This window comes from Nycticebus coucang, chromosome 12 (assembly GCF_027406575.1).
Source record: "Nycticebus coucang isolate mNycCou1 chromosome 12, mNycCou1.pri, whole genome shotgun sequence".
NCBI lineage: Eukaryota > Metazoa > Chordata > Mammalia > Primates > Lorisidae > Nycticebus > Nycticebus coucang.
The window spans coordinates 63,025,579-63,050,355 of record NC_069791.1 but is presented as its reverse complement, the minus strand read 5'-3'; the positions used below and the strand labels follow the sequence as shown (position 1 = coordinate 63,050,355).

The window sequence follows — 24,777 nt, the reverse complement described above, 5'->3', positions numbered from 1 at the left end:
GGATGGTGGAGCTCTGGCCAGGCACAGGACCTCTGAGCAGTTCCTGACCACCTCTAACTTGGGGTCAGAGCCCTCCCACAGTGGCTAGGCATTGGTGGGTGGTGAGCCCTGCCCAGGACCAGGCTCCTCCACCGCCACTCTGCATGCTGGCGAGCCCCAGTCTACTCCTGAGCCCTCCATGGTGCTCAGGCTGGGGAGAATGGGTCCCTGTGTACATTGTTTCCAGGATCACTTGATTGGGAAAGGCCAGCCTAACTGGAAAGTAGCTGCTGTTTACTACATGCTCACTCCTGCCCAGCAGAGCCAGCCTCTATCAGTGAGACATAGTGCTGCTACCACATTACAGGGCAGGAAGCTGGGGCTTAGAGGTGAAGAACTCACCCAGGGACACAATAGCACAGGAGTGTAGTGTGGCCTCCTCCCAACCACAGCCCCACTTGTGGGAGCAGCTTGGTGGCCCTTTCTGGGCTTGGACCAAACTAGCCAGAATGTTCACCACAGGCCCTTTGGGCTCCTTGGAGCTACTGTACTTCATGGTCGGGAGGAAGGAGGAATTGTGCTCTGGGTGCTACAGAGAGCCCAAAGTCATATATCTATAGATCATGAATATATTTATGCATTTGTGGGATTCAATGTATTGATTATTTGTGCAAATTGGAGTGCTTATATCCTACTAATTAACATAGCTTTCACCTCATTTACTTAATCACAGTATTAAGACATTTGTGTTCAATACTTGATGGATTTGACTTGTACCCTTGCATTATGCTCTGTAGGGGTGGTCCTGCCGTTAACCCTCCCTCTATAGAACCACTCCCCGCTCCCTTCCCATCTCCCTACTCTTCCCTCCTTCATCCTGGGCTATAGTTGTGATTCATCTCTCATATGAAAGTGTGAGTGATTATAAATTAGTTTTATAGTAGTACTGAGTACATTGGATATTTTTTTTCCATTCCTAAGATACTTTACTAAGAAAAATATTTTCCAGCTCCATCCATGTAAACATAAAAGAGGTAAAGTCTCCATCTTTTTGTAATGCTGCGTAGTATACATATACCACAATTTATTAATCCATTCATGGGTCGATGGGCACTTGGGCTTCTTCCAAGACTTGGCAATTATGATTTGAGCTGCAATGAACAATCTGGTGCAAATATCTTTGTTGCCAAGTGATTTTTGGTCTTTTGGATATACCCCTAGTAGAGGAATTGCAGGATCAAACAGCAGGTATACATTTAGATCCCTGAGTGTTCTCCAAACTTCTTTCCAAAAGGAACATACTAGCTTGCATTCCCACCAGCAGGCCAGCAGTGTTCCCTTTTCTCCACATACACATCAACATCTGTAGTTTTAGGATTCTGTGATGTGAGCTACTCTGACTGGAGTTAGATGATATCTCAAAGTGGTTTTGGTTTGCATTTCTCTGATGATTAAAGATGATGAGCATTTTTTCATGTGTCTGTAGACCGTGTGTGCACCTGTCTTCTTCAGAGAAGCTTCTGTTCATGTCTCTTGCCCATAATGAAATAGGATCACTTGTTCTTTTCTTCTTAATTAATAAATTTGAGTTCTCTGTGGATTCTGGTTATTAGACCTTTGTCAGAAATACAACCTGCAAAAATCCTCTACCAACACTAATCAAGGTGAAAAAACAATCAAGGACTCTATTCCGTGTACAATAGTGCCAAAGAAGATGAAATATCTGGGAGTGTACCTAACAAAGGACATGAAAGATCTCTATAAAGAGAACTATGAAACTCTGAGAAAAGAAATAGCTGAAGATGTTAACAAATGGAAAAGTATACCGTGCTCATGGCTGGGAAGAATCAACATTGTTAAAATGTCCATACTACCCAAAGCAATCTACAGACTTAATGCAGTCCTCACTTTAAAGATCTGGAAAAATTAGTACTTCATTTTATATGGAATCAGAAAAAAAACCTCAAATAGCCAAGACATTACTCAGAAATAAAAACAAATCAGTAGGTATCACGCTACCAGACTTCAGACAGTACTGTAAATCTATAGTGATCAAAACAGCATGGTACTGGCACAAAAATAGAAATGAAGGTGTATGGAACAGAATTGAAACATTCCCTGTTCATACTTGTTTGAGTCTATGTCTGTATTGTCTACTATCTCCCATTGATCGATTTTTCTGTCTTTATGCCCATACCACATTGTTTCCATTACTGTCTTGAAATCAGATAGTGTTCACTCCCTAATTTTGTTCTTTTTCCAAAATTGTTTGGGGTATTCTAGATTCTCTATATTTCTGTATGAATTATAGACTCTGCTGTTCAATTTCTACAAAAATAATATTTTTAAATAAAAAGAAAGCCTGCCAGGATTTTGATTAGGATTACATTGACTCTAAAGATGATTTTGAGGAGAATTGACATCCTAGTAATATTGAATTTTCCAACCTATGGGAATAATTTCTCTCAGCAATGTCTTCTCATTTTCAGTGTGTAGGTATTTCACATCTTTTTCAGATTTATACTTAAGTATTTCAGATTTTTTTTTTTTTTTTTGCAGTTTTTGGCCAGGGCTGGGTTTGAGCCCGCCACCTCCGGCATATGGGGCTGGCACCCTACTCCTCTGAGCCACAGGTGCCACCCTATTTCAGATTTTTTATTATTAAAAGGTACTGTTTTTCATTTAAATTTCTTGCTAGTATATAAAAATAATTAATTTTTTATATTGGTCTCTTTTTTTTCAATTTTATCAGCCTTTTATTTTTTTTAATTAAGTCATCTACACATAGATCATGAATACATTTATGCATATGTGGGGTACAATTTGTTGATTTTTTTTTTAATACAATTTGGCATGGTTACATCAAACCAATCAACATAGCTTTCACCTCATTTACTTTCAACATAGCTTTCACCTCATTTACTTGATTATTGTGTTAAGACATTTATGTTCTACACTTGACAGATTTGACTTGTACCCTTGCAATGTGCTCCATAGGTGTGGTCCGGCCTTTTACCCTCCTTCTATCAAAACTCCCCCCTCCCCTTCCTTCCTACTCCATTTCTCTCCTTCATCCTGGGCTATAGTTGTGTTCTATCTTTCATAAGAATGTGTGAGTAAATTTAAGGGGACCTGGAACATATTCTCCTGAGCTAAGTATCTCAAGAATGGAGGGAAAAGTATTCAATGTACTCAGTACTTCTATGAAACCAACTTACATTTGGTCTCTTTATTTTAAAACTTTGCTGAGGTCATGTTAGTTCTAGTAGCTGTTTAGTCTATTTGATTGGATTTTCTACTTAGGCAATGATCTTCCTGTGAGTAAAGACAGTTTATACTTCTACTTACTCGAACTGGATGTTTTTTGTATCTTTGTCTGGCTTTATTTCACTAGCTGTAATCTCCCAGATAATGTTAAATAAAAATGTGAAGAGTGAACATCTTGGTCTTATTTCCGATCTGTAGGAGAAGCATCAGTCTTAAGCCATTAAGTGCAGTGTTTCCTGGGTGTTGTTCATAGATACCCTTTACGAGAGTGAGGTAATTCTCTTCTAATCTTCATTTGCAGAGAATTTTTTTTTTTTCCAGGAATAGATGTTGGGTTTATTCAGATGATTCTTCTGCCTTTACTGAGATGATCGTAGCTTTCGTTTTGCTTTTGATTTTGTATTAATATGTTGAATTACTTTGACTTTCTAGTGGTAAACCAACCACGTATTTTGGGGATAAACCACCTTTGTTCATGGTGCGTAATCCATTTTACATATTACTATGTGAGCTGCTAACCATTTTGTTTGGGATTTTTATGTATATATTCCTGAGGATTATTGTTCTGTAGTGTGGGGAGGGGGGTCCCTTGTAACATCTTCTTATTTTGGTATCACATATGCGGTTCTCATAGAGTGAGTTAGAAAGCATTCCTCCTCTTCAAGTTTTCTTGAAGAGTTTATGTAGAATTGGTATTTTTTTCTTCCTTAAGTCTTTGATAGAATTCATCACTAAAGCCATATAACCTCTAAGTTTCTTCATGAGAAGGTTCTAACTACAAATTCAGTTACTTTCATAGATATGGGGCTCTTCAGAGTTTCCTTTTCTTCTGTGGTGAGATTTAGTGGTTTGTGCCTGTAAAGGAATTGGTCCATTTTTTCTAAATTTTCAAACTTTTTGGCGTAAAGTTGTTTATAATGTTCTTTTATTGTCCTTTGAACATCCACAGAATCTGCAATATTATCATCTCTCTCATTCCTGAGGTTAGCAATGTATGTCTTTTCTCTTTTATTCTGAATCAGCCTTTTTTATCAGGTTTATCAATTTTATTAATCTTCTAAAAGAAACAGCTTTTGGTTTTATTCTTTTTGCTGCTTCTCTATTTCCTATTTCACTGATTTCTTCTTAGATCTTTATTTTCTTTTACTGTGGGTCTAATTTGCCATTCTTATTATAGTTTCTTAAGGTGGAAGCTGAAGTCATTGTTTTGAGACCTTTTTCTTTTCTAATGTGGACATTTGGTGTTATAAATTTCCCCCTAATTTCTGCTTTAGTGGCATCTCACAAGTCAGATACTTTGTTTTTATCTTTGTTCATTTCTAATTACTTACTATTATTAATTTCCCTTGTGATTTCTTCTTTGAACCATAGGTTATTTATGGTATTTAGTTTCCAAATATTTTGAATATTTTCATATGTCTTTGTGATTTATTTTCACCTGTCTAATTTAATTCCAGTATTGTCATAGAACATACTCTGAATGATGTGAATCCTTTTAAAATTACTGAAAATTTATTTTAAGGCCAGTTATAGAAATGTTCTCTGTATATACTTAAAAAGAACATGTATTCTATTGGAATGTGGTGTCAGTGTCTATTAGGTCAAGATTTTGTTGTTATTGTTAAGAGACAGGGCCTTGTTCTGTCACCCAGGCTGGAATGTAGTGACAGGATCATAGTTCAGTGTAACCTTGAACAGCTGGTCTCAAATGATCCTCCTGCCTCAGTCTCCTGTAATGTCTCTTATTACAGGAAGACTTACTACACACCATGCCCAGCTCAGTAAGTTTTTGGTTTTGTTTTTTCTTAAAGACAGGGTCTCACTATGTGCACTAAGCTGCTCTTGACCTGCTTGGCTGGCCTCAAGTGATCCTTTCTCCTCGACCTCCCAAAGCCATGGGATTATAGGCATGAGCCACTGCACCTGGCCAATTAGGTCAGGTTTTGTGATAGTAGGGTTAAAACTTCTACATGCTTGCCAATTTTCTCTCTTCCTGTTCTATGGATTATTGCCAGAGGAATATTGAGATCTCTGACTACAATTATGGATTTGTCTATTCCATGTTGCATTTTTATCAGTTTTTGTTTCATGTATAAATTGATTTTTTTTACCATTATGAAATGGCCTTTCTCCCAATAATATTCTTTACTCTAAAATCCACTTTCTCTGATACAGGCTTACCTTGCGGATTAGGTTGCAGATCACTATGACAAAACAAATATCACAATGAAGCAAGTCACATCAGTATTTTGGTTTCCCCTACATATCAAAGTCATGTTTACACTGTAGTCTATTAGACATGCAATAGCATTGTGTCTAAAAAACAATTTGTATACCTTAATTTAAAAATACTTTATTGCTTAAAAATGCTAAGATCATCTGAGCCTTCAGAGAGTCATAATCTTTCAGCTGATAGAAGGTCCTGCCTTGATGCTGATAGTGCTGTCCAATCAGGGCAGTGGTTGCTGAGGATTGGGATGACTGTGACAATTTCTTAATATAAGGCAATAATGAAGTTTGTTGCATTGATTTAACTTTTCCTTTTATGAAAGATTTATGTATAGTGTGCTATGCTGTTTGATAGCATTTTCGCCACAGTAGAACTTCTTTAGAAATTGGAATCAATCCTTTCAAACCCTGCCACTGCTTTATCAACTAAGTTTATGTAAGATTCCAGACCTTTTGTTGTCACTTCAACAATGTGCACAGCATCTTCACCAGAAATAGATTTCATCTTAAAAAACCACTCTTTGCTCATCCAAAAGAAGCAACTCCTCATCCATTTAAAATCATCGTGAGATTGCAGCAATTCAGCCCCATCTTCAGACTCCACAGTTCTCTTGCTGTTTCCACCACATCTGCAGTTCCTTCCTCAACTAAAGTCTTGAATCCCTCAAAGTCATTCATGAGGGTTGGACTCGGCTTCTTCCAGACTCCTGTTAATATTGCTATTTTTGACCTGCCCCCACGAATCACAAATATTCTTTTTTTTTCTTTTTTTTAAGAGACAGAGTCTCACTTTGTCACCCTCGGTAGGGTGCTGTGGTGTCACAGATCACAGCAACCTCCAACTCCTGGGCTTAGGCAATTCTCTTGCCTCAGCCTCCCAAGTAGCTGGGACCATTGGCGCCCGCCACAATGCCTGGCTGTTTTTTGTTGCAGTTTGGCCAGGGCCGGGTTTGAACCTGCCACCCTTGGTATATGGGGCCAGCGCCCTACTCACTGAGCCACAGGTGCCACCCCACAAATATTCTTTTTTTTTTTTTTTTTTGTAGAGACAGAGTCTCACTGTACCGCCCTCGGGTAGAGTGCCGTGGCGTCACACAGCTCACAGCAACTTCCAACTCCTGGGCTTAGGCAATTCTCCTGTCTCAGCCTCCTGAGCATCTGGGACTACAGGCGCCCGCCACAACGCCCGGCTATTTTTTTGTTGCAGTTTGGCCGGGGCTGGGTTTGAACCCGCCACCCTCGGCATATGGGGCCGGTGCCCTACTCACTGAGCCACAGGCGCCACCCCACAAATATTCTTAATGGCATCTGGAAGGTGAATCCTTTCCAGAAGGTTTTCAATTTACTTTGCCCAGATCCATCAAAGGAATTACTGTCTATGGCAGCTATAACCTTACAAAATGTATTTCTTAAAAAATATATTTGAAAGTTGAAATTACTCCTTAATCCACAGGCAGCAGGGTGGATGTTATCTTAACAGGCACAAAAACAACATTCATCTCCTTGTACATTTCTATCAGAGCTCTGGGGTGACCAGGTAAACTGTCAATGAGCGGTAATGTTTTGGAAAGAACCTTTTTCTGAACAGTAGTTCTCAACTGTGGGCTTAAAATATCAGTAAACCATATTATAAACAGATATATTATCATTCAGGCATTGTTGGTCCATTTGATACAGCAGGCAGAGAAGACTTAGCATAATTTGGAATAGCCCCAAGTTTTTTGCCATGGTTAAATGAACATTGGCTTCAACTTAAAGTCATGAGCTGCATTAGCCCCTAAGAAAGTCAGCCTATCCTTTGAAGCTTTAAAGCCAGGCATTGGCTTCTCCTCTCTAGCTATAGAAGTCCTAGGCGGCATCTTCTTTCAATAGAAGGCTGTCTATACTGAAAGCCTGTTGTTTAGTGTAGTCACTTTCATCAGTCATCTTAGTTACATCTTCTGGATAACCAACTGCAGCTTCTACATCAGCACTTTAGGCTTCTCTTTGCACTTTTACACTATGGAGATGGCATCTTTCCTTAAACCTCATGAACTACCCTCCACTTGCTTCAAACTTTTCTTCTGAAGCTCCTTCACCTCTCAGCCTTCACAGAACTGAAGAGAGTTAGGGCCTTGCTCTGGATTAGGCTTTGGATTAAAGAAATGCTCTGGATGGTTTGATCTTTTATATAGACCAATAAAACTCTGCATATCTCCCTGTAAGGCAGTTTCTCTTTCTTATCATTTGTATGTTCACTAGAGTAGTGCTTTTAATTTCTTTCATGAACTTCTTTACATGTACAACTTGGCTAACTGTATGGTGCAGGAGGTCTGGCTTTCAACCTGTCTTGGCTTTGTCTTCTTTACTAAGGTTTGTTATTTCTAGCTTTTAGTTTGCAGCGAGAGATTTGTAATTCTTAACTTTTACTTGAACACTGAGAGGCCATTGTAGGGTTGTTAGTTGTTCTAATTTCAATATTGTTATGTCTCAGGAAATAGGCCTGAGGAGAGAGAGTAAGGTTGGGAACAGCACATGACATTGGTTTGTCATCTGATATGGGCATGGTTTGTGTCACCCCAAAACCAGTACAATACTAACATCAAAGATCACTGTAACTAATCACAGATCACCATAACAGATATAATAATAACAATGAAAAAAATGAAATTTTGCAAGAATTGCCAAAATTTGACACAGAGGCATGAAGTGGGCACATGCTGGTGGAAGAATATGGCAACAGACCTGTGGGACTCAGGGCAGGGCTACATGACCTGTCGCTCACAAAACATAGTCATCTTGTTTGTTTCTGTTTGTTCCATCTGTTCTATGCTCCTTTCCCCTTTCTCTTTCTTTCTTAGATTGACTATTTCTTACAAATTTGTATACCTCCTTTTTTTTGACTTAACTATATTTCTTTATTGTGATATTTTACAGGTTGTTTCAGGATTTGTAGTGTAGATCATTGATGACAGTCAACCTCAGACGATCCAGCCCCGCCTTACGTACAGTGCAGAAAGCTGGCAGTCCCACGCACCCAATTTTCTCCTTACTGCCTTAGCCTTCTTCCTCTTGCATGTCTTATTTACATATATTGTCAACCCCACAATACCTTGTTATTATTTCTGTTTAAATAGTTATCTTTTAATAAGATTTAAGTAACACTTTAAAATGTTTTATATATCTGTAGTTATACATGCAGATTCCACTTCCACATGCACTAAAAGAGAGAAGATGTTCTTTACTCTTTCTGCTAGGCCCCCATTTCCATCTTCACGTCTGAAGGGCTTTCTTTACTGTTTCACAGAGTCCGAGTCAGCTGCTGAGGGATTCTTTAAGCTCTTGGTTGTCTGCAGCATTTCACTCCTCTCGGTGGTTGGACTGACAGCCCTGGCTCCTCAGTGGCTGTTGGCTGTAGGCTGCTGTCAACTCCTTGCCACATGGGCAGCACCCACAGCACCAGACTGGCTCACCAGAGTGCTAAGAACCAAAGGGAGAGCAGGACAGGAGTCACAGCCCATTGCAACATGCTCTCAGGAGTGGGAGCCCCTCCCTGTGCCACCATTTTCATCAGACTTAAGTCATGCTGGGTTGGCTGACGTGGGGCCACACCTGGAAGCAGGGTATTGGAGCTGCCGCAGAGGTGAACCCTGGCTCCTGTGGAAGACCCACTAAGGTGGGCCACATCTCCCAGTGGCTTTTCATTTTCTTTCTTCTTTCTTTTTTGTTTTTATGCACTTTTCTTTCTTTTTCCTCATTCTGTTTCATTTTGGATGGTTTCTGTTGCTTGTTAATCTTTTTGCCCTGTTGTCTGATCTGTCTCATAACTTCTGGCCACAAATCTGACCTTGTGACCTCCGTGGCCCCCATGTTCACCTTTGGTGGATGAGACTTTCTAGGCGTGACCACTCAGGCCACACACCCCTGCACCCCCACCACCACGCTCCACTCCCCTCCCTCTGGAGGCTGCAGGAGCAGCTGCGGTGGCTCTAAAGTGGAGCGCATGTGAGGGGGGAGCTGTATAAATAGAATAATAATAATAATAATTGTTGGTTTGAGATTTTTCTGTGACTGCTGGGGGGCCTGGCCTCCCCTACCCCACCAATCACTCTTGAGGGAACAGGTCACCCAGCCGGGGATGCTGAGTCCTAGTGGCACGGGTATAATTACAGCGTGCAGCGTTTAGATGCTTTTCCTCGGTACAATTAGGCGGGGATAATCGGCTGAGCTATTTTCCCCATGCTGGACATGCTTTTTCCAGCTTCCGTTCTTTGGAACTTCATGCCAGGAGGTTTATTCTCAGTGTTCTGACCAAGTTGTCCTGACCCAGTTGCGACCACGTCCCTCTGCGCCTTCAATTCATTTGGCATTGTCTGCTAAGGCCTCCTTTGGGTCCAGCTGTCACTGCTCCCCAAGGGATACCAGTGAAATGGGTGTGATCCCAGGGTCACAGGCAGAGCTGTTCATGGGCAACCAGAGGCTATGCACAGCATGCCAGAGGAGGAGCCTCACCCACCCAGGCCTTGGGGCAGCAGCTGGGCTAAGCTTGGCAGGCTGGTGACAGGCGGCAGAACCCATGGCAAGGGAGGGAGTCAGACAGGTTAGGAGGGCCTGTCCTCATGCCAGGTAGAGGAGGAAGTCTCTCAGCCAGGGTGCACAAAGAGCTAAAGGCCAGGAGGTGTGCTATCCTGCTCTGGTGCAGAAGGACCAGGCAGTGGCTGTCTCAGTGGCTGGGACACTGTACAGAGCCCAGGTTTAGAACACACTCATTGGGTGTTTGGGCTGTGACACTGCAGGGGTGGGTGCTTGCAGCACTCTGGCCTTAACTCGCCGCTATACAGATCAAGGTGACACCGACAATCCCCATGCTGTGCCTGGCAATTTGCGAACACCAATGCAGCCCTCAACCTGCCTGATCTTTGGGATAAAGACTGTTGCCACCAACATCATGAAGACAGGCAGAGGCCAAGCTGGGACCAGTGCTGACCTCTGAGCCCAGACAGCCTCCATTGGCATGAAGGCATGTGTCACCCTTTTCCCTAGGGCATCTTTTCTCTCAGGCCAGCCTCTGAGGGTTGTAGAGCAAAAAAGCAGCGCTGAGGCAGGCATCCCCCAGCATCCAGACCCGTGTGCACGTGTAGAGCCTCACAGGGCTATTCACCACGTGCTCAGGAGGGTCACCAGTGCCGGCAGGTATCAGCCTCTGCATGTGGCACCATGTCATACTCATCTGAAAGCACCATGGGGGGAGTGAGTGAAGGGTACACACATGCTGGACTATTTTTGAACTTCTTGTGAGTTTGTGGTTATTTCAAAATAAAATGTTGAAAAATGAACAGTCGATCTTAATTGAAGAGGTCCCATCTGCCACTCAGTGTGACCATGTTGGCTTGGCCATGCACTTCCCTTTCCAGGGCAGGCAAGTTTCAGTCTCTGCGGGACACAGACTTCAGACAAGAGGGCCAGGCAGAGTCACTCACCAGGAAGCTAAGCAGACTGCAGGGTCAGGGTGGCCAGGTGTCACCAGGCCACTGGAGGGAAGGGGATGATGCGGGAACTGGGGTTGGGGGGTATCCCAAGGCTGCATGCTCTGTCCTGGAGGCAGGGAGGTAGAGCCAGTCCCTTGATGAGCCCAGCCAAGGCAACAGCACCATGGAGGTGCCACACATAGGCCCCTGGTCCATTCATGCCTCCATCAGGGATGGAAAAACAGAGCAAGGGAAAACCCAAATCTAGAACCTTCTCTCCAGGAGAGCCAACACTGGCCCCTCCCCCACCTTTGCCCTCCTATTTCACAGATATGACTCATCAAATTAAGCATAGCCCTGCAGAGGGGAGATGGGCTCCCTGAACCACGCCTGCAGCTTGCCCAGCCCACCTATCCTTTACTGACTCCTGCATTTGTCACATGCATGGGCAGCTTCTTCAGATAATGTTTCATTGACTCATACCCTGTTTCCCCGAAAATAAGACAGTTATTTTAAGGTGTGCTCCCAAAGATGCGCTAGGTCTTATTTTCAGGGGACGTCTTATCGTTCCTGTAAGTAGGTCTTATTTTCGGAGGATGTCTTATTTTCGGGGAAATGGGGTACTGCAAATTGATGGAGGCATGTGAACCACCCCTTGGGAAGACAGGCACAACTTGTCACAGCTACACTGTGAACCACAACTGTTAGCCAGAGGGACAAGATATGCATGTCACCACCTTCCCAGGTGCTCCCCACACATCTGTCTGAGGGTCTGTAGTGTTGGGCACCAGCCAAGGCTGGGTCCTGTGGCCTCTGTCCCATGCCCAGGTCAGTGAGTATGGCAAGAAGTCAACATCCACCTTTGTGCTGATTCCACTTGCCAGATGGTATCTGCCAGCCTGGTGTGGGCGCCATGGACCGGAGGAGCCAGACCTCTCCATGCTAGTTCTGCTGCACAGACAAAGCTGGGTCCCACTGGATCCCTGTGATTCACTTGGGCCCACCCTGCTATACCCTTCAATCTCTGGGTACCCATGTGTTTGACACCCCAGCACCAGCCCTATGAGAGACAGCCTCGAGCCAGCTCCTGTGTGGCCCTCCATCAGCGTTCCTTTCCATCTACTGACCTGGCTCATGCTCTGACTCACACCTAGTGTTCACCAGCCAAGATGTTAGCCATGATGCTCACATGGCACCCCAGATCCAATGCCTCAGCAAGCCCACAGAGGGTCCTTCCTACAAACAGTGTGTCCTGAGGGGAAGCACTTGCATGCCCGACAGTTGACCACAGGGTGCTGTGGCTAGATGGCCTTGAGATGGCCATAGTCTCCAGCCTGACCTTGACCATGCCCTGGGTCTTAGCCAGTCAGTGAGGACCAGGTATATGTGTGCCCAGAGCAGGGGACGTGAATGTGCTATCTGCCTGTCTCATAACAATTACAGATACACTTTAGATATATATTTTTTTCTAATTACAAGTATGTACATAGCGAAAACACCTGGAAAATGCAAAGACCCATAATAAATCCCTTCATCTCAGCACTCCAAGCTAACCACTGTAAACATTTCCACATATTTTATTTAGTTTTTGTTTGTTTGTTTTATTTTGTTTTGTTTTTTGCAGTTTTTGGCCGGGGCTGGGTTTGAACCTGCAGCTGCAGTACATGGAGCCAGCAACCTACTCCTTTGAGCCACAGGCGCCACCCTATTTCCATGTATTTTCTAAGGGTCTTTTTTTACTCTTTGTAAGTATACATGTGAGGGAGAGTGAGGCATGTGTACAACTGCAGTGCACATGCATAGGTTTCTCTACCACAGAAGTTCAAGGCCAGTTCCTGACTGACATGGCTGAGCCCCTCTCCCCAGACCAACCTGTGAGTGTATGGAAGTGCCTGGAATGCTCACATTCCCAGCTGGGGAAACCCAGATACTCTTTTGAAGTTGGAAGTACCTTGATTTCTTTGCAGCCTCATCAGGCAGAAAATGTCCTCCTCAATATTAAGGAGGGTAGGTGTCTGTGCACAACAGGAATAAGCGTCTGCTGGTCCCACGAGGACGAAGCCTGTGTCCTGGCATGTAGGTCTTGGCAGGTGTGTCTCCATGAGGCCCAGGGTCTGGCAGAAGACCTGTCTCCCATGCAAGGACGCAGGATGAGGGCAAGGCAGCAGCAGCTGTACATCACAGTACAGACTGTGGAATGGGCCACAGAGCAGCCCTGGCCATGTAGACCAGGCTGAAATAGGCACATGCTCCCCTCAGCCATCAGTCACCCTGCATGTGGCATTTCCCTCAGCCCCGTGCTCCTGAGTGCCTGGCTTCTCTCAGCCACCCCAGTGTGCAGACGGGACTCAGGTTTGTCACTGAGCATAGGATTGCAGCTTCTGGGTGGCCACGCCAGGTCCAACAGGCCCCAACACCCCAGATGTTGGGCATCTGGGCCACCAGGAGGAGCTGGGCAGGCAGTACTACAGTCAGCACAGACTGTCGCCTGGAGGTCTGTTGTGGGTGCAGTAGGGCAAGGTGGCTGTACCAGGGAGCAGCAGCCCCCAGCAAGGCTCAGTTACACTTGCTGTGCCCTCAGTGTCTGGCTTAGGAAGCAGCTGCAAGCACAGCCCTGTCCTCTGGCCTTGCTGCCTACCATCTGTCTCCCTGAGTGGATGCCAGCACAGCTTCTCCCCAGCACCCATCCTCCCACACAGCATCCTCTCAGCTTCCACCCCAGGATCATAGAACCCCAAAGGTGGGAGTGATGCATTCTGAAGGCAGGGATACCTGGAGCTGTGTCCAATAGGGTGAGAGTCACAACTGGGTGTGGTGCCCACAGACCTAAATGTAGGGTTTTCATGCCTCCCCTGGCCTATGGCTTCTTGTCTGGAACAGGAGAAGCTTCTCTCACAAAAGCCAGTGGGAGCAGACAGATGGGTGTCTGCAAATGCCTGGGTGAGGTGGGTCCCACTGTCAGCATGCCCCCAGGCTTCCCTGTCTGTGTGACAGCCTCCTGATGTAGTAGTCCTGGTCTCTATGCCAGGTTACATCCAATCCATGAGGTCTGTCCCGGGAATAAAGGAAAGGTAAGACGGATGGGGCCTGCCCTGTGTTCAGAGAGCTGCACCCAAAAGCAGACGCCACCCTTGTATGCCAGCTCTGGCCCTGACGCTGGAGTGCCACCACAGCCCTCGGTTCTAGGAGAGCTAGATGAATAATACCAGTCCTTTGTTGGGGGTATGACTCTGTCCCAGTTTGTAGCTTGTCTTTTCATCCTCTTTTTTTTTTTTTAATTAAATCATAGCTGTGTACATCAATATGATCATGGGGCACCATACACTTGTTTCATAGAATATTTGACACATTTTCATCTCATTAGTTGACACAGCCCTCCTGGCATTTTCCTAGTTACTTTGCCAAGACATTTACATTCCACATTTGCCAAGGCTCACATGTACCCTTGTAAGATGCACCACAGGTGTGATCCTTTCAATCCCCCTCCCTCTACCCACCTTATTTGGTGAGGTTCAGCTTAGGCTTTTTTATTTTATGGATTGTAATTTTGGCGTCAAATTTAAGATCTCTTTGCCTAGTCCCAGGTCCTGGAGCTTTTCTCCTTTCTTATTTAAGTTTTATGGTTTTATGTTTTACATTAAAGGTCATGATATATTTTGAGTTAAATCGTATCTAGGGTATGAGGTTACATCAAAGTTCTTCCCAATACTGTGCGTGGAAAAGACCACCCCTCCTTGAATCACTTTGGCACCTTTGTTAAAAAGTGTTCTGGGGTGGCACCTGTGGCTCAAGGAGTAGGGCGCCAGCCGGCCCCATGTACCAAAGGTGGTGGGTTCAAACCCAGACCTGGCCAAAAACTGCAAAAAAAAAAAAAAAAAAAGTGGTCTGGACATATTTCTGTTGGTCTATTCAAGTTCCTCTGTCCTGTCCACTGATCTGGTACCTGCCCCCCATGTCCTCACCAGGAAAAGCAGTCCCCTGCTGTCCCCCCCCTCCACCCGCCATCACTTAGTCCTTCTGTTTCAAAATTGCTTTGGCTACTCTAGGACCCTTCCCTTTTCATGCAAGTTTTAGAATAACTTTGTCTATATCTATTAAAAAAAAAGGAATTATGCTAAACCTACAGATCAGTTTTGGGGAAATTGACATGTTTATTGCATTGAGTCTTCCAATCCATGAACATTGTATCTCTATTTAGTATTCTTTTGATTTTTTTCATCAACTTTTGATACTGCACAAGTTTTGTTAGATTTATACCCAGGTACTTAAAATTTTATGTAAGTAGTATTGCCATTTTTTATTTTGCTTTTCACTTGTTTACTGTTGCTTTACAGAAACGCGATAGATTTTCATATGTTAATCTTGTTTTCTACAACCTTGCTGAACTCACTGGTTCTAGTTTCTCTGTAGATTTCTTGGGATTTTCTACATAGACAATCACGTCATTTGCAAGGAGAAAGTTTCATTTCTTCCTTCACCATCTGTGTGCATCCTTTTCTTACCTCCATGAACTGATTGAGGGAGTCCCAGGACCACCTTGACTATGTAAGGAGAACAAGTGCCCCTTCATCACTGCCTGAGGGAAGGTGGTCAGCCTCTCCCAGAAATCCCACACCAGCTGTAAGTTATTCGTGGATGCCTTTTATCAAATTGAGAGAGTTTCCCTTGATTCCTACTTTGCTGAGAGTTTGTATCTTGCAAATGCTTTTTTGGGTGTCAGTTGATAAGATCATTGTGATTTATGTTGTTTAGCCTGTCAATGTGGTAGATTACACTGACTGGTTTTCAGATACTGAACTAGCCTTGCATGCCTAAAATAAATCACATTTGATCATGGTATAGTATTCTTTTTTGTATATTGCTAGATTCAGTTTGCTAATATTTGCTGAGGATTTTCATGTCTAAGTTCATGAGAGAATGATAGTATTTTTCTGTGTGTGTGCATACACCCTTTATTGGTTTGGGTACTGGGTTCATAGTGAATTAGTGCAGAAGTGTTCTTGCTCTTGTTTTCTGGAAGGGATTGTATAATATTGGTATTATACAATACTATTCTTTAAAATCAGCTGGGACTGGAGATAGGGCTTTTTAATTACAAATGTAATTTGTTTAATGGTTATACGATTATTGAGGCTATCTGCTTTGTCTTGGCTAAGTTTTGGTAGTGCGTGGTTTTCAAGGAATTGGTCTAATTCTCCATTGTCAAATTTATGAGCAAGAAAGTGTTTTTATGGCTGGGTGGCTCACACATATAATCCTAGCACTCTGGGAGGCCGAGGAGGGTGGATCACTTGACCTCACAAGTTCAAGACCAGCCTGAGCAACAGCAAGACCCCGTCTCTTAAAAAAAAAAAAAAAATCTCTGGGCTTTATGGCAGGCTCCTGTAGTCCCACCTACTTGGAAAGCTGAGGTAAGAGGACCATTTGAGCCCAAGAGTTTGAGGTTGCTATGAGCTATGGTGTCACAGCACTTACTGAGAGGAACAAAGTGAGACTCTGTCTCAAAAAAAATGTTTCTTCATAGTATTTTCTTTTTCTTTTGGTTGCTTCAGGATCTTTTGTCATATTCCCTGATTCATTTATAATACTGGTCATTTCTCTCCTCTCTATTTTTGTCAATTTTGCTAGAAGTTTGTCAATTTTATACTGTTTTTCAAAGGGCCAGCTTTTGGCTTTTATAATTCTCTCATTTTCCTGTTTTCAATTTTGTTTATTCCTGCCTTTATTATTTCCTTCCTTTTGCTTGCTTTAGGTTTATTTTACTCTTCCTTTTTCTAGTTTTTTGAAGTAGGCACTTAGATAACTGATTTGAGATCTTCCTTCTAATAGAAACATTTGGTGCTCTTATTTTCCTTCTCAGCACTGCCTTGGGTGCATCCCACATATTTTATTATGCTGTGTTTTCATTTTCATTTGGTTCTTGGCATTTTGTATTTCCTTTGAGATTTCCTTTTTGGTTCATGGGTTGTTTAGACGTATGCTGTTTAACATCCGTGCATTTGAAGATTCTCCTGTTGTCTTTTTTGCATTTCCTGTGTCCCCTTGGGGTGTCTTCCCCATCCTTGTCTCCTTTGACCTGTCCTCTCCCATCGTTGTCCCCTTCGGTGTCCTCCCCCATCCTTGTCTCCTTGAGGTATCCTCTCCTGTCTTTGTCCCCTTGAAATATCCTCTCTTGTCCTTGTCCCCTGGAGATGTCCTCCCTGTCTTTGTTCCCTTGAGATGTCCTCTGTCTGAGCCTTTCCCAGCAGGTGCTCGAGTCACAGCATGCACTGTTCTACTCCAGCCCTGGGATCAGCCCCTGCCTCAGAAACCAGTGGAGACATTTTTTTTTTTTGTCACCAGCCAGGAAACTTCATTGTTGATATCAATACATACATCCTTCTGAAAAATGTTTTGTGCTATTTACTCAATGGTTACGAACAAATCAGAATCTGTTCTACTAGTATATTTTTGGTTTGCTTGAGAAAATAAAGATTATTGCAAAATTATTAATCAAATCCAAAAGGCCTGGTTAATAAAAACCATCTATAAAATGGGAGGACTAAACACTACTAGCCCTACTGTGTCAGCAAACACTGTGGAATTCAAACCAAGATGACAATTCCACACAAGTTGGTAAGTAGAAGTGAAGCCATCCATTATATAAAATGGAAACAAGATTAAAGACAAATTACAAAAAGCAAAAAATAATATTTTGGTCAGAAAACCAGTATCACATAAAGCCATTTAGGGATGTCTATTAGTTGTTTTCTTTAAGGGGAAAATAAATCAAACTATTAGTTTTCTATTTATTCAGAAGGAAAAAATAAAGAACATGTTTGGAAGATATTTCTGATATTAAGTGAATATTTTCTCATCAACTATCTAAAAGTTGTAAAAATCTGACTTATCTTTGTCAGCCTTTAATAAAAGGAGGGAACAGAAACAGTGTTCAGTTTTCAGCAGGACACGCACAACACCCGGATGAGGTCCAGAGTAATCCTAATCGGGGGATGTCAACATTGAGCACTTGGACCTCCACTTTTTCTCCAGGTAGTCTGAGGCTCCTTCTCTTCTTTGTTTCAGAAAGTTTTGCTTCTGTTACATTTCATATGGGAATCAGCCCTGATTTCCTCCTCCTATATCCACAAAAATTCCAAACAGAGTGGCATTCTCGACTTTGCCTGTAAGAATTGTCCCAACTTACAGACCTTCCAAGCACACTATGCTTCTCTTAAAATCAGGCTTATCAAAATCTGTTTGAAAGTCGAAGCTTTCAGGCTGGCTGAGACCATCTATGATCACCTGTAAGGTGTGTACTGTTGTTCTTAATCTTTCTGCAGTTTTCTCTATTCCTCCCTTTTCAAGGAATGTATTTCTTTTTTGTTGCATTTCAGGTTTTCCAGTCTCACACAGTGTCCCTCATTGCTATGTCACATGATTCTGGATGAATACAAGTTTGGTAAAGGTTTGGCTTCAGTGAAGCATTCACTGTAGTTTTGCGTTTCTTTTTGCTCTGCTTCTCATTTGTGACCTCAACACCTGCTGAAGATGTCACAGCACCTCCTTGGATTTGGTCTGAAGGCTCAGTTTGCTCACTACTGCAAAATGTTCGCATATAATCTTGGTTAATTCTGATGAAGCCAGCACACTGCTGGAAGGATTTTGGACCCATCCCTTTCACTTTCTTCAGCTGTTCTCGGTTGATGAAGGGCCCATTTCTCTCTTGCCATTCAGTGATACTTTAGGCCCTGTTGGCATTAAGTCCTGCGATATGCCTTAACAAAACTTCTGAACAGATGTTAATATCCACTCCCACAAAGCTGACACATTCTTCTACAACACTGTCCAGTGTTGCCTTAAGTAAAATCTGAGATACATCATGCTGTGAGCTGTTTTAGTGTTTTTGGACTCGGTACTCAGTTGAACTACCTTGGGAGAGCTTGGGCAGGAATGAGAATTTTGGGCATTGTCTAGAGCCCCAGACTGAGCCACTGAGCCCGTCGGAGCTAATAGTCAACTTTTTTTTTTAATTTGTCACCTTTGGTAGAGTGCTGTGGTGTCACAGCTCACAGGAACCTCTAGCTCTTAGGCTTAGGTGATTCCCTTGCCTCAGCTCCTGAGTAGCTGGGACCACAGGCACCCGCCACAATGCCCGGCTATTTTTTTTTTGCAGTTTGGCTGCAGCCGGGTTCTAACCCACCACCCTCAGTATATGGGGCCAGCGCCCTACTCACTGAGCCACAGGTGCCACCCAGGAGACATTTTTATTAACATAACTACAATGCCACCATAACACATAACCAACACTAAAATATTTAATAGCTGCCCAGTATCTTGAAAGACTATCACATTTCTTGAATATGTAATGTTATCGTCTTATTTCATTTTTATTCACTTGAGTCTAGATTCAGGGTTCCACGTTGCAGTGGGTTTAGATTCCTTCTCCATCAGTTCTGGATTCTTCCCTAATGCTCTTGGCAGCAGTTGACCCTGGTATGGACAGGAATTCCTTAGCACCCTCACCTGGTCCTGGGCCTGCCCAGCCCTGCAACCTCGAGGAAAAGGGAGCTCTTGTCTCTGTTTTGGGGGTCCCTCAGCACCGCTTGTCTCCTCACTCCTCCCTCTGTGCCAGGGAGCTCCTGAGGCACCTGTTACAGGTGCCATGGGGATACTGCAGGCTGGGGGTGACCAGCACTTGATGACCCCTCAGCTTCAAGCTGCGCAGATGCAGTCTCGCACAATTCCTATTGGAGTGACCTACAGTATCAGGACCAAGATAGTGAGCCTGCACTTGGCCCTTCTCCTCCAGCTGCCCTGTGGTCATGTACCATGGCAGACAGACCACGGCCTCTAGTGCTGGGCTTGCAGCTTTTGAGACAGCCGCTCTGCTTCCTAGGGGGAGATGGATTCCCAAGCCCAGGCCAGGCAGGGTCTAATCAGAGCTCAGCAGCTGCCAGCTGACAGGCCACAAGTGTCTTCATTAAGGTTGACTGTCTCAGTACCCCCAGGGCACCTGCCAGCCACTCAAGTGCTTGTATGTGGCAGACCAGGCAGGTGGCTGCTTAGCCTCCCAGAGACAGAGTAACTAGTACTAGCCACAGCCAAAGTGTCTTCCTGGGCAATTTGCTGTTTAAAAAATTGCACTCTGGTTTTAAGTGAACAGCCCTAATTATAGTGATTTACAGGGCACCTGGGGGCCAGGTGGTATTTGAACATGGCAGAAGCTGAGCAGAGGTAGATCGGCACAGTGATTCAGTCAGCATATTCTGATAGGCCTGAGTGACTGCTGCTGTGGGTCTAGTGGTGATGTGGCCCCTTCAGTGCACAGTGGGACAGGGGCAAGGCCACTCTGGGGGGAAACCAAGTTGGGGAGAAGAGGACTGACAGCCCTGGGGCGGGTACAGAAGGTAGGCTGACAGAGGCCCTGAAGGACAGGCATGATGCCCTCCCCTGGATCTGCCTTCCTTTGGGGTGTGCAGTGACAGCAGGGGCCTCAGCTCCCTGTGGGAACTGCAGCGGGTGACAAGGGCGCTGGGGGGACTCTTGTTGGTGTGAGGCTTTGCCCATCCAGCAAGGGCAGCAATCTCAATGTGGGCAAGGGAGGGTCCTGCCTGTTCCCTTAGAATGACCAGGCCCCCAAGGTCTGGCAGCATCTGTGAGGGACCAGGGGGGCAGGTCCCCAGAGATCACCACCCATGAAGCCACGGCTGTGGTGGCTAGGTCCTGCCGGGTGTGGCAGTCCTGGGTGGGGAGGAAGGAGAGACTTTTCTTCCCACTCTGTTCCCGCCCCAGCTCTGTGCCTCTGCCTGGCTTCCTGCTTCCTCCCGACAGCTGCAGAATCGGCCCCTCTGACATTTAGGGGAAAAATTCAGAATCAAGAGCATAAGGCAGAAATGAAAGTATTTTCTTGGTAAAAGGTCAGAGTGGTTTCTCTTGTTTTTGTTTAAAAACGGTTTGTGTTGAACTATGACAAGGCCAAACGTGCTAACCAGGAGGGATGCCAGGGCAGCCCAGTAAGAAAATAGAGGAAGACACTCAAACAGACTCAGGGTGCCAGGCCAGTGGGGTGAGGGGAGCCCCGACAGCAGCCTGCAGCCATGCGGGTGCCCCCAGGTCCTCTCAGCCAGGGGTGTAGTCAGTGCTAGATGTGGATCCCATACCCTCAGGGCTGGGCTCAAGGGACTCAGTGGGGAGCTAGGCCCTGCAGGGGAGAGGGGCCCCCAGTACCTGTGCCCGCCCCAAGCTCCTGGGCAAAAGGGAGCGTTTTATAAAAATAAAAAAAATAAAAAAAACCCACACATTTCACCGAGATAATTTACGTACCATGTGATTCCTCCACGAAGCGTGCGGTTTGGTTCTTCTAGCATATTCGCAGAGTGCACCATCACCACGGTCTAATTTTAGGACATTTTCGTCACCCCACAAAGAAACCCCATACCCAGAGTAGTGACCCCATTTTCCCCAGACCCCAGGCTTGGCAGCCACCAATGTGCTTCTATCTCTGGATTTGCCTCTCCTGAACTTTCTCTCAAATGGAATCACACAAGTAGGGTCCTGTGTCTGGCTGAGCGTGCTCTCAAGGCTCACCTGGGGTGTGGCGTGAGTTGCTCTTTGTCCCTTTCGAGGGATGAGCAATGGGCTGTTGATGGGTGAACAACTTATCTGCCAATGGCTGTTTCCACTTCTGGCTGCTGCCAAGCGTATCTGTGCTCCAGTCTGCACGTGTGTCTGGTTCTCTTGGGGGTGCTCCTGGGGGTGACTGGGCCATGCAGCAGCTATTTCTGAGGAGCTGCAGACCACTCCCTCCAGCAGTCCACAGGGTTTCACTTTCTCCTCATCCCACCTGGACTTGAACTATGACAAGGCCAAACATGGTAACCAGGAGGGGTGCCAGGGCAGCTGCCTTTTAACCGTGGCCATCCTGATGTGCAGGGGTGGCGTCTCGCTGGGGTTTCTGTGCATGTTTCCCTGGTGGTTGGCACCTCGAGTGGGTTCCCGGGGGTGTGCGTGTCTCCTTTGGGGAAGCATCCACTCTCTCACTGGGCCGTTTGTCTTCTCATGATGGAGTTGTAGGGTTCTAGGTGTGTTCTGCGTACAGTTCCTTTGTCAAAGCCTGCTGGTGGTCAGGCTTTGGTGTCACAGCGCCGCTCTGCATACTTCGTGGCTCAGGCGCCACTGAGGTAGAGGCCACCAGCAGGCCATGGCAGATTTGGGAACCAGTGGAGAAAAGCTATACCCTCCCTGCAACCCAGAATGTGTGTGTGTCACTGGCATGTCCCCTGGGAGGCATGACTCCTTCCAGCCAGGTCACCTCCCATGGTGTCAGATGTGGTCCCTAGTGTAGGAAGTGTCCCAAGCCTGAGCTGCCTGCCCCTGTGCTGACCTTACCAAGTCACATGCAGAACAATGAGCAGCCACTACTCTATTTCTCTCCTAATACCCTGGAACTCCCCCTGAGCAGGGCTGCAGGGGCCACGGACCTCATCTTCCTAGCCCCTCTCACCTGGTGTCAGCGGCAGGCAGGAGCACGGCTCACTTCTCCCACCCCAGGTCTCAGTAGAAGGGCCAGTGTAGGCACCGGGTCCCTGCTCAACTGGGTTGGGTAGGCAAGCAAGTGGGGAGGGAAGGGTGGGCCTATGTCCCTGCTCAGAAGTGCCTGTGCCTTCAAACCCCAGCCCAGGCCGGCCACCCTCCACTCCTAGGACAGTGACACAGAAGCTGGCTCAGACCTGCCATGTCGGCTCTCAGCCTCCCTGTTTGTATGCATGTTTTCTCTGTTTTTGGAGCCACCATGCTCCCTGGAAGCTCTCTGGCCACTGGGTGAAGTCTGCCCTCTGCCTACACTTCCCCAGTCACAGCAGCACTTATATATAGGGCAGTCAGAGGGGCACACCTGGGCTCCAGGACCCACAGGGCCAGGACCAGGCCTCCCATCACTGGGACTTCTGGGCCTTGATGCACAGTTAGGGAAACTGAGGACTTGTTACTCATGACGCTATGTGGTCTGGAAGGTTTTGCAGGGCAAGCCCTGGGCAAGAGGCATGGGGTCGTCAAGCCTCGATAGGAAGCTATGGCCAACCACAGCTGGGCAGGGGCAGGGGACAGGACCTGGAGCCCCTGACTTACAGCAAGTGGGACCTGGGCATCCTGGTGTCCTGCGAATGCAGATAGCCCCGTTCCCACCCCTCGAGTGGGCTTTCCTTGCACTGCCTGGTCAGTGAGTTGGGCCCCTGCTTGGAAAAGACAGACTTAAACTTGGGTCTGCTGACTTCTCACGGGCAACCCCATTTCCACCCCCATCTGCCTGTCCAGACCACCCTGCCCTCATCTGTGGCAGAGCAGCACAGCTTTGGTGCCCAGGGCTAGCCTGCTGTGAACTGCAGCCCCTTCACCAGGTGACTTGGAGCAAGGCTTCAGGGGGACGTGTCTACCCCTCTCTGGCCTAGCTAAGCTGGGCACATCCCCTCCAGAGGCTGTTGGGCCCCTAGGCCAGCCCTCCACCATGTCCACTCTCCCAACCTCACCTGACCCTGTCCTATCTCTCCCTCTCCCCCCACCCACAGGCCACAGGACCCTCAGGCTCCAAGATGCAGCTGCTGGACACGGAATTCTCACGCACCGTGGGCCCTCTCATCGAGCTGCACCTGCTGCGTCAGGACAGCATCCCCGCCTTCCTCAGCTCCCTCACACTCGAGCTCTTCAGCCGCCAGACCACCGTGGCCTAGTGTCCGCCTGCCCCAGTGGGTGTCCACCTCTCCAGCAACAGCATGACACGAAGGACACACACAAACCACGCCAGACCACCTGGTCTCTATCGCAGCCCTGGCAGCAGGGCTTATGCTGCCCAGCAGTGTCCCAGCTAGACTCTTGCCCCACCCTCAAGCCACTGAGCTTAACCTGTACCTCCCCATACCCCCAGGCCCTGGCAGCCTGAGGGCAGGCCTGGAGCCGCAGGCAGGTTTTGTTCCTTATGAAATAAATTTTTCTTCCCCAGCCACCCTCCTGGCTCACCGTGTGTGTCTAAGGCACCATGCTGACAGCTCCTGCTCCATTCCAATGTCCCTTGGGTGCCAGGGAGAGCTACTTCTCAGGTCCAGGCCCAGAGATGTGTGGGGAAAAGGGGTAACACCCGGGAGCAGTCGGCTTCATCCCCACCCTGGAAGGAAGGGGCTGCTGGGGCTGTCCCTCCAGAGACTTGGTGCCAGGGGTGCAAACAGGACCAGAAGACAGAGCCAGACCTGGCTGTGCAATGGACAAAGGAGGATGGGGTTAGATGGGCTGAGAGTTCAGCTCTGGATCAGACACCCCAAGCCCTGGTCCTAGCTCCATCACCAACTGCTGTGTGGTCACCCCATGGAGCCCAGGCTGTCTCCCCTACACAGCACACCTGCTGGCTCTCAGATGGTGGCCAAGGCCTCTCCCTGGCTGCAGGCTCCCCCTCTCCTGTGGACTGACACCTTCCCATTCCTGTAGCCACAGGCCTGGCCCAGACTGTCCCTCTGCTTCAGGCCCAGGGACTGGGGCAACAGGGGTTGCGGTCACAGACCAGGGCCCACACTGAGGGTGAGACTTGGCCTTAGGCCAAGGGAGGGGTCGGCCTGGCTGGGAGCATCTAAGCCAGCCCACCAGGCTTCAGGGAGTTTTAGGGAACCTGTGGACATGGGATTGATCCTGCCCCTGCACAGTCAGCAGATAGACAGCCCATGCGTGGCCAACTCAGCACCCCAGCCCCTTCACCAGCCATGGGGAACAGAAGTAAGACTTAGCCACCCTCATGCCTCCATCCACCAGTGCCCATGCCAGCTGGTCACTGTGCACACCAGGAGCCACTATCTAGACACAGCAGAGGGGGCTGGGCTCAGCCTTGGAAATA

General features: G+C 46.4%; 1 protein-coding gene across 8 annotated transcripts in view; it reads left to right on the top strand.

Moving 5' to 3' along the window:
* MAD1L1 (mitotic arrest deficient 1 like 1) overlaps nucleotides 1-23,901 on the top strand; it is a 472,925-nt gene extending 449,024 nt beyond the window's left edge. For all 8 annotated transcript variants that reach the window (XM_053555531.1, XM_053555533.1, XM_053555530.1 and 5 more), the window contains one exon: nucleotides 23,468-23,901. In XM_053555531.1, the coding sequence (XP_053411506.1) occupies nucleotides 23,468-23,629 (162 nt within the window). In that variant the 3' untranslated portion in view covers nucleotides 23,630-23,901. The remainder of the gene's footprint in view (nucleotides 1-23,467) is intronic.
* The last annotated feature ends 876 nt before the right edge of the window (nucleotides 23,902-24,777 follow it).